This window comes from Sebastes umbrosus, chromosome 4, assembly GCF_015220745.1.
Source record: "Sebastes umbrosus isolate fSebUmb1 chromosome 4, fSebUmb1.pri, whole genome shotgun sequence".
In the NCBI taxonomy this organism is placed as follows: domain Eukaryota; kingdom Metazoa; phylum Chordata; class Actinopteri; order Perciformes; family Sebastidae; genus Sebastes; species Sebastes umbrosus.
This window is the reverse complement of record NC_051272.1, coordinates 15932490-15948176: the sequence shown is the minus strand read 5'-3', so window position 1 is coordinate 15948176 and position 15687 is coordinate 15932490. Positions and strand designations below refer to the sequence as shown.

Here is a 15687-nt window from a genome sequence, read left to right as displayed (position 1 = left end):
AATTTATGCCATCTCCTTTTTTCAGTAGTGATATATTATAACTAAAAAACAAAAACTGAAATTAAAATGAATTAAAGTTCATTTATAGTTAATTTGTATTCGTTTTTAACCAGGCAATATCGTTTCAGTTTAGTTTTTCTTAAAGGATCTCGTTTTTATTTTGTTTCAGTTTATTAAACACATTTTTCACTGCTTATTTTCGTTTTAGTTTACTATAATAACCCTGGCCATCATCAGTCAAAATTTAAATTTCAAGTAGTCCAATAATTTGGTTTATGACCAAATACCTTGAAACCTAGTGACATTCCCATCAGCCTCAGCTGTACTGTTCGTATAGTGTTAATTAGCGAAACACTAACATGCTAAACTAAGAAGACGAACATGGTAAACTATCTGCTAAACATCAACATGTTAGCATGCTGACATTTAGAGAGCCATTAGCGTGGCTGTCAAACTAAGTTTCTGTTACATATACATGGTGTTTATGTGTATTCATTTAAATTCCATTGATTGATATCTCCTGGGACACATTTGTATGGAAGTCATTATATTGTCAGATGCTGGTTGGTTTACATGTTGTTATCTTTGCTTTGTTGTTGAATAATGTGTCTGAATAATTGCATGGGTCACATAAATGACCACACAGGGTAATAATATTATGTTAATTCATTCATTCATCGCAAAATACAAGTCCAGACTTGTTTTTTTTAGCATTGAAATTAAATTCTGAATTTACTTTTAGCCTTTTACTACAACATATTTGTGATGTTTTTTTTTTAATAATGGCACACATTTAGTCTGGCACCATTCAACTGTATTGACTGGTAGATTCGGTGGCTGTAGTAATCATAATGGCGGCCTAATTTTAGAATGACCTTTCCTCTGTGTGCGATGGATGGATGGGATTCACAGGCAGATTTAGAAGAAAGGTGGTGAGGGCGGATTGTCCAGCTCACCCACATAATCTCACCTTGGTGGCTGGCTCCAGTTTCAAGGCCCTTTTTAGCAGCTCCATCGCCTCTTTGTATTCACCCATATCTGACAGGAGCTGAAGGAGAATAGAAAACCGTACAGAGTGACTCTGTGGACCCATACGTCAAAACAGGCAGAGAACAGACAGCAATAATCCAGCAACTATTCCACAAAGATAATTAAATCTAAACCCATATTAAACAAATTCCCTCCAGGAACTCCCCCTGCAATAATCATTTATGAATTGATAAAGCCCAAATGAGATGCAGATGTTTGTGTCTCAGTAATAAAACGACAGGATGGGCCTTCACCTTTCCCGTTCTGAAAAGGGACTTGACGTTGTTTGGCTCGAGGAGCAGAACGTCCCGGCTGGTATGCAGCGCCTCGCCGTACTGCTCCAGTTTAAACTGAGCGGTGGCCAGGTTGTTCAAACACTTCACCCGGTAGTCCCACACCTCTTCCGCCTCCGTCTTCACGCTGCCGTCGCCACCGTCTGTACAGAGACAGAGACACACAACCTCTGACATCTGCTCTGCTGGGGACATTTCCAGTAAATCTCTTTATTGGTGACACAAAAACCCTTTGACAGAGATTAGTTATTAAATCTTGGAGAGAATTTATTCTAAAATCTCGCTGAATATAGAAAAAATCTGGACTTTCAAAGAGAAACTCCCATCGGGTGTCATTACAAGGACAGTTCTTGTTCTGTCGTTTTATTCAGCTGGATATTGTATCGCTGTCCCCGCTGTAACACCTGCATGGTTTCACCATTAGACCCAAACGTGTCCAACTGAATACAGTAGTGACCCGAGTAATGAGCAGCGCAAAGGGATTTTAATACTTGGCCCTGAGTATGATGGGTGATAAACGTCAGCAGCTTTAAGACCACATCTGTTTGGATGCAAGTCTTTTTTATTACACTTTATATCTCTATAAATTCACAGTTTAAATTAGTCAACTCCGTTTGGGATGCAGCTCCGAGTTAGATTCTTTAAAGCAACATTAACTGATTTTTTTGGCCACTTAGAGGCAACGACACTAACGCATTATCAGTTGATATGGCGAATTTGTTAGCAAATTGCCTATTTACCCACCCAGCAGATACAGAGCAACATTATCATTAATTTGGAGTCATGTCTCTGGCCACCTGATGCATTTAAGTTCAATATTATCTTTCCTTTTGGCTCTATTTTTGGTCTCTACCAACTCCTGAGGGAAATATCCGTCTCTTTAGCTGCTAAATGCTCCACTATGTTCACCAGCTAGTGGCTAACTGTCTGTCTGCTGTTTGGTGCTGAGCAGGAAGTGTAAAGTGGCTTTTTTGCTGAAAACAGCTGTCAACAAGGTTGATGAGAGCAGTGAGAGTGAACCAAAACAGTAAAGTTGCAGGACAGATATCCAAAACAGCAGCTTAAAAAGGTAAATTGAGCTGAGGGGGACGGCAGAGTTGGGTGATAATTCTCTGTGGACTCATCACTAGGAGCAACATTTAATTCTCTCGATCAAAAATATTGATTAGTGCAGCTTTAAGTTCCAAGTCTATGAATCTCTTACTGAATCTGTTATTTTCTGTCGTTTTTATTAGGTGGACATTTAGCTTTTTAGCTCAATATCAAAGATGTGATCTATCAGAGTTTGAGTTTTTTATAACTTTTGTTTCTTGAAGGTATGGTGTGTAAGATTTGGAGGCATCTAGCAGTGAGGTTGCAGATTGCAACCAACTGAAAGTTCTCCCGTGTGCCAAGCATGTAGAACCAGGCCAACGTGAAAATGTAAAAAAACGCGAAAGGCTCTCTTTAGAGTCAATGAATGGTTTGTCCGTTCTGGGCTACTGTAGAAACATGGCGAACAGCTCCGTGAAGAGGACCCGCTCCATATGTAGATATAAACGGCTCTTTCTAAGGTAACGAAAACACAACGTATCTTATTTTCAGGTGATTATACATTAAAGAAAAAATACTTATTAATATGATATTCCATTTCTGCCATTAGATCTCCCAAAATACGACACACTGTTCCTTTAAATTTGTTGAAAGCTAAACCTAAATATTGAGCAAGAACGTTCATTCCTGACCTTGCAAACCTTGACTTAAACTCTACGTACTTAGTATTTCAGAAACTTTCAACAGCTCATGTTGAAAAAAAATAGCAAGTGGACACTGAGTTCAAATTTCTTTCCTATTTTTTATTTTTATTTATTTCGCGTTCGGGGGGAGGGGGCTTTTAAACTTAACCCCTACTCACATTTATTTACTTCCATTACAGACAGTTACCTGTAAAATTTGTGTTAAAAATCTGCAGAGAATTGAGTGTGATCAAGTGTAATGTTTATGCGAGTGCCTGTTTGGTTGCACACGATTACTGGTTAATCAATTAGAGTGATTTATAATCTCGACGTGTCATGAATCATATTTGTAAAATAAGTCTGATGGGCCCAGAATAACCCAAAAAGAGTTAAGATGTTGATGTTTCTGCTTCATTATTATTATTTTTCTGCTCATCTTCTCATCCACTAATTACATGATCTGGATGCCCTGATAAACTCGTCTCTTCAGTGCCACAGTGAGTTCACTCGCTGCTCCACCATCATTGAAGCATTATGAAGCAGTCCATGTTTTTCTCGTCATTGTTCAGTCACATTTCCCTCTCGGGTACCACCCTGCCTCGTCAATGATTAGAGCGATTAAGGAGGTGGAAATAATATGAAAGTTGATTAGCTTTGATTATGCAAAAGAATTAAGCAAAAACATTTATGGTGACACTCGGCTCAGATGGATGTGTCTCTGCATGGTGATGCTGTGATTAGTGCGACGGCAGACTGGAGGAGAGCACTGATCTGTTGTGTCATTGTGGGCTGAGATATTGATGTGGAAATGTTGCGTTTGAGGTCAAATGTTGTGTTTTATGTTTCTAACGGATGCGTGCGTGTTCATTTTTATGTTTTCTATTTCCATTTCTTTTTGAAGATAATGCTCACGTCGACTACTACAACACATTTCTGGTACAGGCGACAGTATGGAAATCTTTTCTATGAATAAATTCAGGCTTTGATGAAGGGTTACCTATGCTGCGTGTGGTTAGCACATCCAGAGCCATACAATAGGCTCTGGCAGCCATGCTGTACTCCTCCCTCTGGAAATGAAAGTTTCCTCGCTCTCGTTTCTGGTTGCCGATGCGGATGCGGTCAGCGATGGGCAGGGTCAACGGGTCCGGTTTCTCTCCGACGTCCAGCAGCTGGAGCTGGTAGAGTAAAGGAGCCCAGGCTGGAATATCAGGCTCCCTGCAGGTAAACAGAAACAAACAAACAGTCAATATCATCACAGAGCAAAAGAGTAAAAGAGCCAACATCCTCCATCTCAAAGATTATTTAAATCAATCTGTTTTCAAGTGATAACTTCCAGCTTCAAGAAAAGCAGAATCAAACTGGTCAACATCCTGCACAACAAACTCAAAGATTTTTTAACTCGAGCATAAAATTTGATGGTCGTGTTAAAAAAACAGAACAGTTGAGTCTTTTGGTATCTACTGATTCGATTTTGATTCTCGACTCAAAATCGGTTCTTAATTAAAATTTCTTACAATTTTAGCAATTTTTTTTTATAATACAAATTTGTATTGCTTTTATCTTCGGTACATGACAGTACAGTGTTTCATATTGTGAGACATTTCTTATTGCTTTCAATACATGTAACATCAGTGGTATCAGAAGCCACAACGAAAAGTACAAATAAAAAAAAAGGGATATACAGTAAGCAAGGCGATACATTTTTTAAATCTAATTTTAGGAAAACTGTCATAGTATAAAGGACAAACCGCCATATGCATAAAATATGAGTTATTTTTTTAACTTTTTTATGCAATCATTTGCATTTATCACTGTTGCTGTAACATCAACATCACAGCTCAACTTTGAGAGGACACAAACAATGAGAGGGCGCATCTCTTTGCAAATGAAATAAAGTATTGACTGAGTTCATCTTTGCATATAAACTATTAATTAAAAATCAATAGTGTTTTTGAGAATGAATACAGTATCACAATACATAATTTTGTGATATTTGATTTGTTTAAATATTTTCTTATACCCCTAAAAATAAAATAAACAAAAATGATACAAAGCATTTAAAGATAAAGTCTCTGATCTGTCCGCAAATCCCAAAATGTCAGAAGATGGAGGTTTTTATCAATTTTCATCAAAGAGGGTTATTTTATCAGGCAGCTTAACGATATCGACACAAAGGTGAGACATTTAGTGAAAGAACAGGAAACATCACAGCGATCTCTGACACTAAAAGCTAAACGCTGCTTCCTGTCATCCGGTACATACTGTATGTATGTTGTACTTTAATTAGATGGAACATTACATAGTATTAAAGTCTGATTTTGTAAAGTTGTTCATGTATGTACAGAACAAAATAAAAATAAATAAAAAGAAGAAAAAAAAAAAGAAATTTTTGGAAGAATCGTAGAAGATAATGATTCTACATGAGTCACATTCCCCCCGCCCCCGCCACCCCCCACCCCTAGTGTTGGCCATATAGATGCATCTCTGTGGTTTTATGAAAAACTAAGAAAGCCTTGAGGAGGTAAATTCCTTGAAGTGATGACTCAGTTTAGCAGAAGAATGTTTCTATTTAAATTTTAATCAGGACAAAGCAGTGAATATTTGAGGTTTTGTGTCACGGCCTCTTCTTGATTGAGTCATCAGAGACAATTGAACATAAATACAAAAAATAATTGTGATATGAGAATACAAAAGTGCAAACTGAAGATATAAAGTGCTTTTGATGACATATTTGAGTCCTTAGCTGCTCTCTGTCTCGGTGACATTTCACTGTATCCAACACCTTAAAATCAATACGACTGAGCGACTCCGGCTCATTTAAAGCAGACAAGAATTTGAAACTGGTATGAACCTGTGAGCTGCCGACGGCTTCAGCTTACTCAAGAGTCACTCAGAAGGAAAGTTAATTTGGTTTTCAATCATCTGGCTCCTGTGACCACACGGCACACAATGGTCCATTATCAGTTACTCTGTGGAGGCTCTGGTTCCAACAGTGTGTGTGTGTGTGAGAGAGAGAGAGAGAGAGAGAGAGAGAGAGAGAGAGAGGAAATGAATGCAATGACAGCTTGCTGAAAAGCTCATTTTGAAGTGGCCTACGTTATTGATTGTTACAAAGAGAAAAAAATTACAAAAAATACTGCTGTGTTTCATGTTTAAACAGATTAGTTGTTTTTCTCACTATAATAAAACATTACAATCCTCATACAACAAAAGCAAAATCCTTGAACTTGAAAGAGGATCCTGTCAGTTTAATGAACCCAACAAAAGTCAGGAAGAAGGAAGTTCAGCTTCCCGCAAACCCCACCCGGCGATTGTTTGCTGCAAAGTGATAGCACTGGGAGTTGTGTCAGGTCATGAATTATTCAAACTGGTTGTGTCAATGAAACAATTTATGTCTGTCCAACAGAATTAGTTGTATCCCCAGTTACTGGGACGCTGTGTCAGCAGGTGGGATCAGATTACCCTTTCACCTCGTCCACTGTCACAGGAGTGTGAAACCAGCAGTTGAGCCGAGGCCTCAGAAACCTGAGCTGGATGGATCCCTGCACTCAGGACCTGGAGGAAGCAGCGTTCAGAGACGCTATCGTTTAATAAGTAGATGCAGGTCTTTTAGAAAACCGGTCTGAACTATTTTTAACGGCAGCGTTTAGTCTTGCCGACTTGTTTTTGCATACCAATGCATGTTTACCGAGGATCAGAGACGAGTTGTGTAACAGGCGTGCAAGAGCAGCAGAGAAGAAGACAGTCGATTCATTTATGAAGGACATACAGCACATACAGCCCTGGGTCGCGCAAGGTAATGTTAGTCTTTCTAAAACGGGCTGCATACTGCACATCTGACCACTAGAGACGGATCCTTCTTCCCTGCTAATGTCATGCGTTTTTGCTGGCGTACTAAAAATGTGACACCATCACCAAATGATACACTGCGCAGTTTGTACAGCACATGGACATACTGTAGCTATTTGTTGTCCTCACATACTTTTCTCTACTCTTATCTGAAAATATTGCACAATATGCTGAAGGCTGCGTGTTATGTAACGGTGTGTGGCGCGTGTAACAATAACACACACAGCGTTCTGGCTAGTGCCTGGCTGCAGATTAAATGGACTTCTGTGGATTCACCTCTGAATCCACTTTTGTTTTTAAAGTTACTGAATAATGCACACTAAAAGTCTGTACTTTTAAACAAGTTTGTACTGAACTTGATTTCTTCATCAGAGTAGATGCAGTGGACTCAGAAAACACTTTAATAGGTTACTCTATAAAAAAGTAAGCACAACTACTCTTTTCTGTTGGCCTATAATGCAATAATACTTAATTATACTTTTCAAAGTATATCTCACTCAAAAGATTAAGTACAAGTAGGCCTATAAGCCAAGTATACTTAGACTTTTCTGTATACTTGTCAGTATGAGCCAAGTATACTTAGACTTTTCTGTATACTTGTCAGTATGAGCCAAGTATACTTAAACTTTTCTGTATACTTGTCAGTATGAGCCAAGTATTCTTAGACTTTTCTGTATACTTGTCAGTATGAGCCAAGTATTCTTAGACTTTTCTGTATACTTGTCAGTATAAGCCAAGTATTCTTAGACTTTTCTGTATACTTGTCAATATACGCCAAGTATACTTAGACTTTTCTGTATACTTGTCAATATACGCCAAGTATACTTAGACTTTTCTGTATACTTGTCTGTATGAGCCAAGTATACTTAAACTTTTCTGTATACTTGTCAGTATGAGCCAAGTATTCTTAGACTTTTCTGTATACTTGTCAGTATGAGCCAAGTATTCTTAGATTTTTCTGTATACTTGTCAGTATAAGCCAAGTATTCTTAGACTTTTCTGTATACTTGTCAATATACGCCAAGTATACTTAGACTTTTCTGTATACTTGTCAGTATAAGCCAAGTATACTTAGACTTTTCTGTATACTTGTCAGTATAAGCAAAGTATACTTAGACTTTTCTGTATACTTGTCAGTATGAGCCAAGTATACTTAGATTTTTCTGTATACTTGTCAGTATAAGCCAAGTATTCTTAGACTTTTCTGTATACTTGTCAATATACGCCAAGTATACTTAGACTTTTCTGTATACTTGTCAGTATAAGCCAAGTATACTTAGACTTTTCTGTATACTTGTCAGTATAAGCAAAGTATACTTAGACTTTTCTGTATACTTGTCAGTATGAGCCAAGTATACTTAGACTTTTCTGTATACTTGTCAGTATGAGCCAAGTATACTTAGACTTTTCTGTATACTTGTAAGTATAAGCAAAGTATACTTAGACTTTTCTGTACACTTTCTGTACACAACACCAAGTATCCTTATGTATACTTTTGTTAAGTATATCTCTGATAAGTACATAAAGAGTAAACTGAAAGTATATTCTCTTATTTTAAGTTTAAAAGAAGTATACTAATATTATATTATAATATTAATAGCTGACTTTAATAAGCTTATTTTTGGTAAAGGATACCTAGCTCTCTAGTATCTCAGTTTACAGATAATATCCCAAATACTGCTTCCTAATCTGTAAATAACTCAGCACCAAATCCCCTTACTCATAATCATCATTAGATATTGATTTGTTTTTTTCATAAAGAGGAAACACTCCCACTTTGCTGCTCATGACTCTCACAGATCAGGACACATTAGATGAGAAGTGATGAGTCATTTCTTTTTAATCGATGCAGGCGCAGCTGCAACTGTACAAACTAAATGTGCCACATCAGAACTTCCAAATGATGCGTTATCCCACAAAGGAAACACAAGTCACACACACTGCCTGACAAAAGAAATCAATTCTTTATATGTAAGATTCAGCAGGTGACCTTTGTAGCATTATGTCATTAAGCTCAGTAGCTAATGAAAAAGCAGTAAGCAGAAAAACACGACAATATACAGAGGAAGGATTTATGTCTAAAACACTGGGGAATAACGTGAATCACTCAGAGTTGAGCGTCCATCGTGAGCATTAAACAAAATGGGCATGACCGGCGAGCTGTCGAGTGTAATCTGAGAACGCAGTGCGCTGACAGATCTATAAGGTTTACGGTGTCATGTGGGTCACTGGTGATTAGCACCGCACCAGCGTGCTGCTGCACTGAGCTCAGCCAATGAGCCCCCGGGGCCTTATTAGTGCAAACAGGAAGCAGAGGCTGGTCAGCGGGGTGAGATCCCTCCGCCAGATCCCAGTGAAACCTGAACCTGCAACTTTAGCCTGAGTCCACGTCCTAAAACACAGACTCCCTGCTCCTCTCAGCCTCTCTCTGCTGCTCTTAAAGAGACTCAATCACTCATCACACAGATAAGATCTTCACAAACATGAATACACTGATGGCATATTGAGATTTAATTTCATATATTTTTAATTTAAAAAAATATGTTTTAAATATTTTATTCATCTTCCTCCATGAGCTTGAAAATACCAATATACCAGACTCATATTCCTGTTAATGCTTCACCACGGTCTAATGAGATTTAGGTAAAACAAGTGCAAATCCAGTGAGCCAGCATGCATAATATCAGGACCCGGGAACAAGCTCTGCAGCCATTTCTAATGTTATTAATTACACATTTTCCCGCTATGACATGCCAATATGTCTGCTGCGTTCACGCATTATTTCAAGATAATTACTGCTAGCCGATTAAATAGCCTAAATTAGCTACTTTTGTTGCGTTTTTATTACAAGTGATTGGTTAATAGTTTAGTCAAAGAGACACATTTTAAATATATTTTACATTTCAAATTTGAATCAATCATATTATTAGGGCTGCATTAAACAATCGATTAGTTGTGTGGTCTATAAAATGTCAGAAAATGTTGAAAAATGTTGATCAGTGTTTCCCAAAGTCAAAGATGACGTCCTCAGATGTCTTGTTTTGTCCACAACTCAAATATATTCAGTTTACTGTCATAGAGGAGTAAAGAAACCAGATAATATTCACATTTAAGAAGCTAGAATCAGAGAATTTGACATCCTTTTTTAAAATAAAGAATCAAACCGATTAATTGATTATCAATATAGCTGGTGATAAATTTAGCATTTGACGACTAATCAATAAATCGTTGCAGCTCTACATATGATGTGTAACATTTTCTATATATTTTATTGAGATTTAGCTACCAGTGAGGATTGCCACATTTGTAGTTCTTTTCACCAAACGGCAGGCATGGTAGCTGTCAGAAATTCGGGATTACAACTAGGAGGCTGCTGGTGTAAATGTTTTTTCAGACTCGGCAGCTTATAAGTACAGCCTGGATAAAATGACGTGAACTCACTCTGGGCACAACGGTGCTTTGAGCTAAATGCTAACATCAGCATGCAAATATGATCACGATGGCAAAGCTAACATACTCAAGTTTAGCAGGTATAATGTTTACCATGTTCACCATCTTAGTTTCAGCGTTGATTGCATGCTAAGATTTGCTAATTGGCACCATAAAGTACAGCTAAAGCTGATGAGAGTGTGAAAACAAGCAGTGGTCCACATCACACAGCAAAGGCCACGTAGTTAATAAGTGAGCCGATTGTTTAAATCGTTGTCTAGTAACCACATTGATAACAAGACGAGATGATGGATAGATCAGTTGCATTGGACTCTCACATCACAGTAATTATTACAACTCATCCGGAGGGTGACATGGATGTTTGCACCATCCAATAGTCAGTTTGAACCGAAAGTGTCAATCTGCTGGTGGCGATACATGAAAAGTCAGGGGCTTACCAGAGTCATTAGGATTCATCCTCTGAGGACCACAAATGATCACAAAATTGCTCGTCTTTTCAAGTTTGCAATGTTGACCAAAATGGTGCACAGACCAACCTACACTGACATCCTGAGATCTAAAAATAGGTCAAAAAAAATGTTTAGAAACCCCAAATACCCCTGCAATAATTTAATTTCGATCAACACACAGTCACAGTGTTTAGTTGAAAGTTGAGAGAAAACGAAAGCACTGGGGTATTCCTTCAGTTTCAAAACATCTTGCAGAGAAATTACCCTGATAGTTGCCTCCGACCTGACCCAAACTACAGAAAAGGTCAGTGAGAAGAGACACAGAGAGGGTTTTTGAGGCTCTCAGCCTTCAACGGCAGGACGGAGCCTGAGGGCTGAAGAGATCAGCACTGAGCTGACTTAAAGATATCAGACATTTGCTGACGCAGCAGCTCAGACAGCACCGGGAGACAGAGATGGGTTCAGGTGGCGGGCTGGACTCCCACATTCATGATAATGTTTGTTGCGAGGAAACCATGGCTAACAACATACATAAGTGTCTTATTAAAAATGATACATATTTAAGCAAAAGTATCAAAACTAGTTGTTATATATTGTGAACAAAATGTATTGGACAGAGGAAAAAGATGAGGCCGTCGGGAATATCAACATTTTCTTCAGACATATTATAAAATTATGAAGAAAAACAATATACGACCAAAATTACAATATATGAACTTATTATGTACCGAAAAATGTACTTCCATGGCCTCCGCCATTTCTGACGTCAACGTCAACAAACACGTCACAACTCGTAAACTCTGAGCTTTCAGAAACTTTCCACTTACGAGGTCGTGAATATGACAAGAGGGGGGCGTTCATATGGACTCTTCTCATGAACACGGTAAACACGACCCCGTTTGAAGGCACCAAATAACCAAACAACACTGCTATGACGTCTAATTCCTTTGCACTTTCAGTATCACTCAGCGTCTTGGGAGGAAGGGAGAAAGTGGAGCAACATCTTCGCCACTCGCCACGCCATGCAACACACCTTCACCTAACAAATAAAAGCATAGTACAAACAGTTATCAAAGTCATCCTACTGACGCTGGACAGGTTTTCAGTGGTTGCACAATAAATGCCAACCTAGAATAATGTCAATAATAATAAAATAATTAAATCATTAGGACGCTAGCCTGTGATGAAAAAAGAAATATACTAGCTGCTAGCAACACTCCATAGCAACCACTGTTTCATAGCAACCACCTCGGTATGTACCTATTTAATTGTGAACATTATATTTATTAATAAAATGAAATCTATTTAATCTAAATTGGAATGTGTCTATAACTTTCAAATTGCTATACTTGATGACTTTGCATCGCTTCTTAGCTGTGATATAATCACAACCACAGCCTGTCATGGGCCATTGCTAAAATAAAATGTAACATTATTCTATATACTAAAAAAATCATTAGAGGTATCATCTTACAAATTTCACTGTGACCTTCTACCACTTCCAATAACAAACGACACAACAGAAATTAAACAAATGTGTAATCTAACTTTATGAAGACAATGTTTCTCAACCAGCAGTGTTTTTATTGTCTGACGTTCATGTGACGTGGTTTTACTTCTCCATTAAAAGAGGAATGTTTCCTCTCTTCTCGTGTTCGTTTGAATGAGGTGATAAGGACAAGAAGTGTTTCCCTCCTGTGTCATGGGAAGATATGATGAATTTGATACATGTGTTGTGGCTTAGCAAACTTCCTCATTAAGGTGTACGATAGTGCCGCTGACTCACCCTGTTATCTGTCAAGCATGCCCCTCGCCGCTCTGAATGAAAGGGAAAAACTCCCACAGAGGGAAAACAGTGGTCACTTTGACGTCACGTTCTCCGTTTCAAATGATGGAAAAGGCCAGTGATGTACCTCAAACTGGTTTCTATGGTTACAACCGCAGATAGTGCACTAATATGCCGTGATAAATGTGGTGTGCAGCTTGTGTGATAATACCAAATCCAAGAGGATTTATGAGGTTGTTTATCTTTTTTTAAAGCAGTGAAAACAGGTCTGCTGCTGCTGACGCTCAGCGTTGTGTCTGTTTTGACTCTTGGATGGACACATGGCACCAATACAGTCGTGCAAAGGAGCTTAGCTTTAATCCTGGCATGGGTGAGACGTCACAGCTGTTTTTTCCTAGCTTGCTAGTTAATTTGCAGCAAAACAGCCTCCTAGTACAGCTGGAGATCTAGAAACTAACAGTGTAAGGCCTTTCAGCTGCTCCCTGTGGCATGTGCTTTCCTCTCCTTTTTGTTTTTATTTCCTCCTGCAGCCATGAGCCAATGAAACTGTGCTCGCAGGGATCAAGGGCAGCTACTGCCTACATCCTGGCTGCTGAGCTCCTCAAAAGTCCCCATATAATCTGCAGCAGATTTCCTTAGCCTGTTAAAATGAATCCAATCTCAGCTCTGGACTACCTGCGGGGCATATAGTGGCTGTTTAAATAGCAGGGATGTGCAGCTGCTGGGCTATTTCAGAGAGACTCTTTGGTTACATGACTTTATTAAACCAGCTTTAAGTGAGAAACGTACAGTAGTTATCTTCAGTAGAAGGCTGTATGCCTTGTGTAAATGGGACTATTTAAAACATGAAGGTGTGAGTACAGAAGAAATGTAAAAAAACATCATTAAAGGTACATTCAAACAGTTATGTTAACATTCAGGGTTTCTAAAAAAAATTCATTGTGTTTATCCTCATAAATAAAATAAATTGATGAGTGCCATTTCCTTCCAAACATTGGTAACGCTGATTTTGAAAATGTTTAACCTATATTGTTTACAGGCATGTTTGCTAGGTAGCAGTCTTCTTCTTTCCCACGTTTGTTGCTGCATTGCTAAGTTTCTTGGCATTACTGCTCCCAACTGTTAAGTAAAATAGCATCACGTGACCCGTGTGGTCAATACGAGGACGTACTTATCAAATCATGGCTCCATATAGCATCACCAGTGGTTAAAAACGCCACACGTCAGGATTTATTTTTTCAATTGCTTTGATAAAGACGAAACAGGCTTGATTTTATTCAGGCACAACCGCCATTAAAAATTGTCTTGATATAATAAACCTATACCACACGCTATGGTGCATTAAGTAATGAGAGGAGTAATCAAACCCTACAAATGTCACTTTTGAGACTTTGAGCGGCGCTTTAGGAAGGCAAGCAGAACTCAAATACAGCTAAAGCCGCCCACACATGATCAGCATTAAAACCGCTCTGCACTGGCTGTGCCATTGTTTTTCTATAATGAGGGCACTGGCGCCGGACTAGGCGGAAGCGCTACCTTTGGTGTGTCGCACCGATCCAAATTGCCACAAAGTGCTGTGCTCAAAGTTTAAATTATTTCAACTTTGACTTTGGTTGCCGCTGACCTTTCAAAGCGCAACCAATGAGATAACAGCTGCAACTGTTGTTGCCTAGAAACAGTGAATGGCGTGCCTTGCGTACTTTTTGACGACCTATTATACCAAAAACAAACTCACACAGAAACACAGCCTTGATATACCACCAACTTATCAAGTTGTTGTGCAATACATAGTGCCCTATAAGCGACCAAAAGCAGCCCAGAGTTAAAACAACACTGTGAGACGAAGCAATACGAGTCAGGAGTTCCAGTTGGAGTAACAGATCAGAGGGCTTATCAGCCACCGAAACACTACACAGCAGTTTATGATACTATGAGACAAGAACTCTGGGAAGTTACCACAGTGGCAACTGATCATCAAGTTACAAAGAATCCACCAGGAAGGCGTGCTTGCATGTATTTGATTGGCCAACTCAGATTTTAGCTCAGGTTTGGTCTCCACCAACTCCTGAGAAAAATATATCAGGGTCTCCAGCTTATTTAATGTTCGACTTTCTTCACCAACCATTCGTTTACTTCATCTCTCTGCTGTTTGAGTGAGATGGATGATAAAGATATTTATGCATCACACTAAACTCATTTCTTATCAAATTTTTCAAGTCTCACGTCAAATCAAATTAAAAATCTAAGAGCTAATTTATCAATTTAATTAGACTGTGAGCTCCGACTCTCTGTAGTGAGTAAGTGAGTGAGTGAATGAATGGATGAATGAGGGAAGTTCAAAGCTTTTAAACAAAACAACAGCTTTCCTCTGACTCACAGGTGAGCAGGACAAGTTTCCCTTTCTTCCTTATGCAATGATCTGAAATCTCTCACAGGTTTGGGCTCTGATGTGTGGCAACATCTAGATGAATAATTCCTAAAAAAAAAACAGTTCAAAGCTTTTGGTCTGCATTAGGGTGGATGAGAGCAATCTGTCTTACACAGAAATACATCACCTGAGGTCATTATCTAGAATATCAACCTTGCTGTTATCAGTGGAAGATATCTTATCCCAGGATTGACTCTAAATCCATAATCAATCAATACGAACAAGCAGACGTCTCTGAGGTGTGCACGACGCGGTCAAGTGGCAATTTCTCATGCGGCCCCAGGGAGCGAGGTTTAGTTTCAGTGGATTCTCAGCGAGGTAAATGTGAAGCTGTAGTTAACAGCAATGACAGCTCGGTTCTTTCTTTGCACAGACGTTATGTCTACTGATTACATAAACCAAATCTGCCAGTTTTGGATTTCACTTGTGAACTTCAAAGCTTTCTAAGTTCCGACAAATTCGGAGCGAGGAGCCAAAAATCCTGCTCTTTGAAAGATGAAAGTCCTTCATTACGGTTATACTTCACATGAGCGTCTGCCTTCTTCAGTGGACACACGAATCCCTGGATGTTGCAAGGGTATTTTATATCCTTTCTGTTTAGACGAGCAATTTAATTTGCACTCAGATCAAAGATTTATTTCTTCCACAAACGTGTGATTCGGGCATAGAATAATATGCGTTCATGATC

The 15687-nt window shown here is 38.7% G+C and overlaps 1 protein-coding gene across 1 annotated transcript in view; it reads right to left on the bottom strand.

Annotated features, from left to right (window-relative positions):
• fkbp16 (FKBP prolyl isomerase 16) overlaps positions 1-15687 on the bottom strand; it is a 31706-nt gene that overhangs the window by 2715 nt on the left and 13304 nt on the right. The window contains exons 4-6 of the mRNA XM_037765985.1: positions 4035-4252; positions 1284-1465; positions 971-1048 (exon numbers count right to left, since the gene is read on the bottom strand). Of these exons, the coding sequence (XP_037621913.1) occupies positions 971-1048; positions 1284-1465; positions 4035-4252 (478 nt within the window). The remainder of the gene's footprint in view (positions 1-970; positions 1049-1283; positions 1466-4034; positions 4253-15687) is intronic.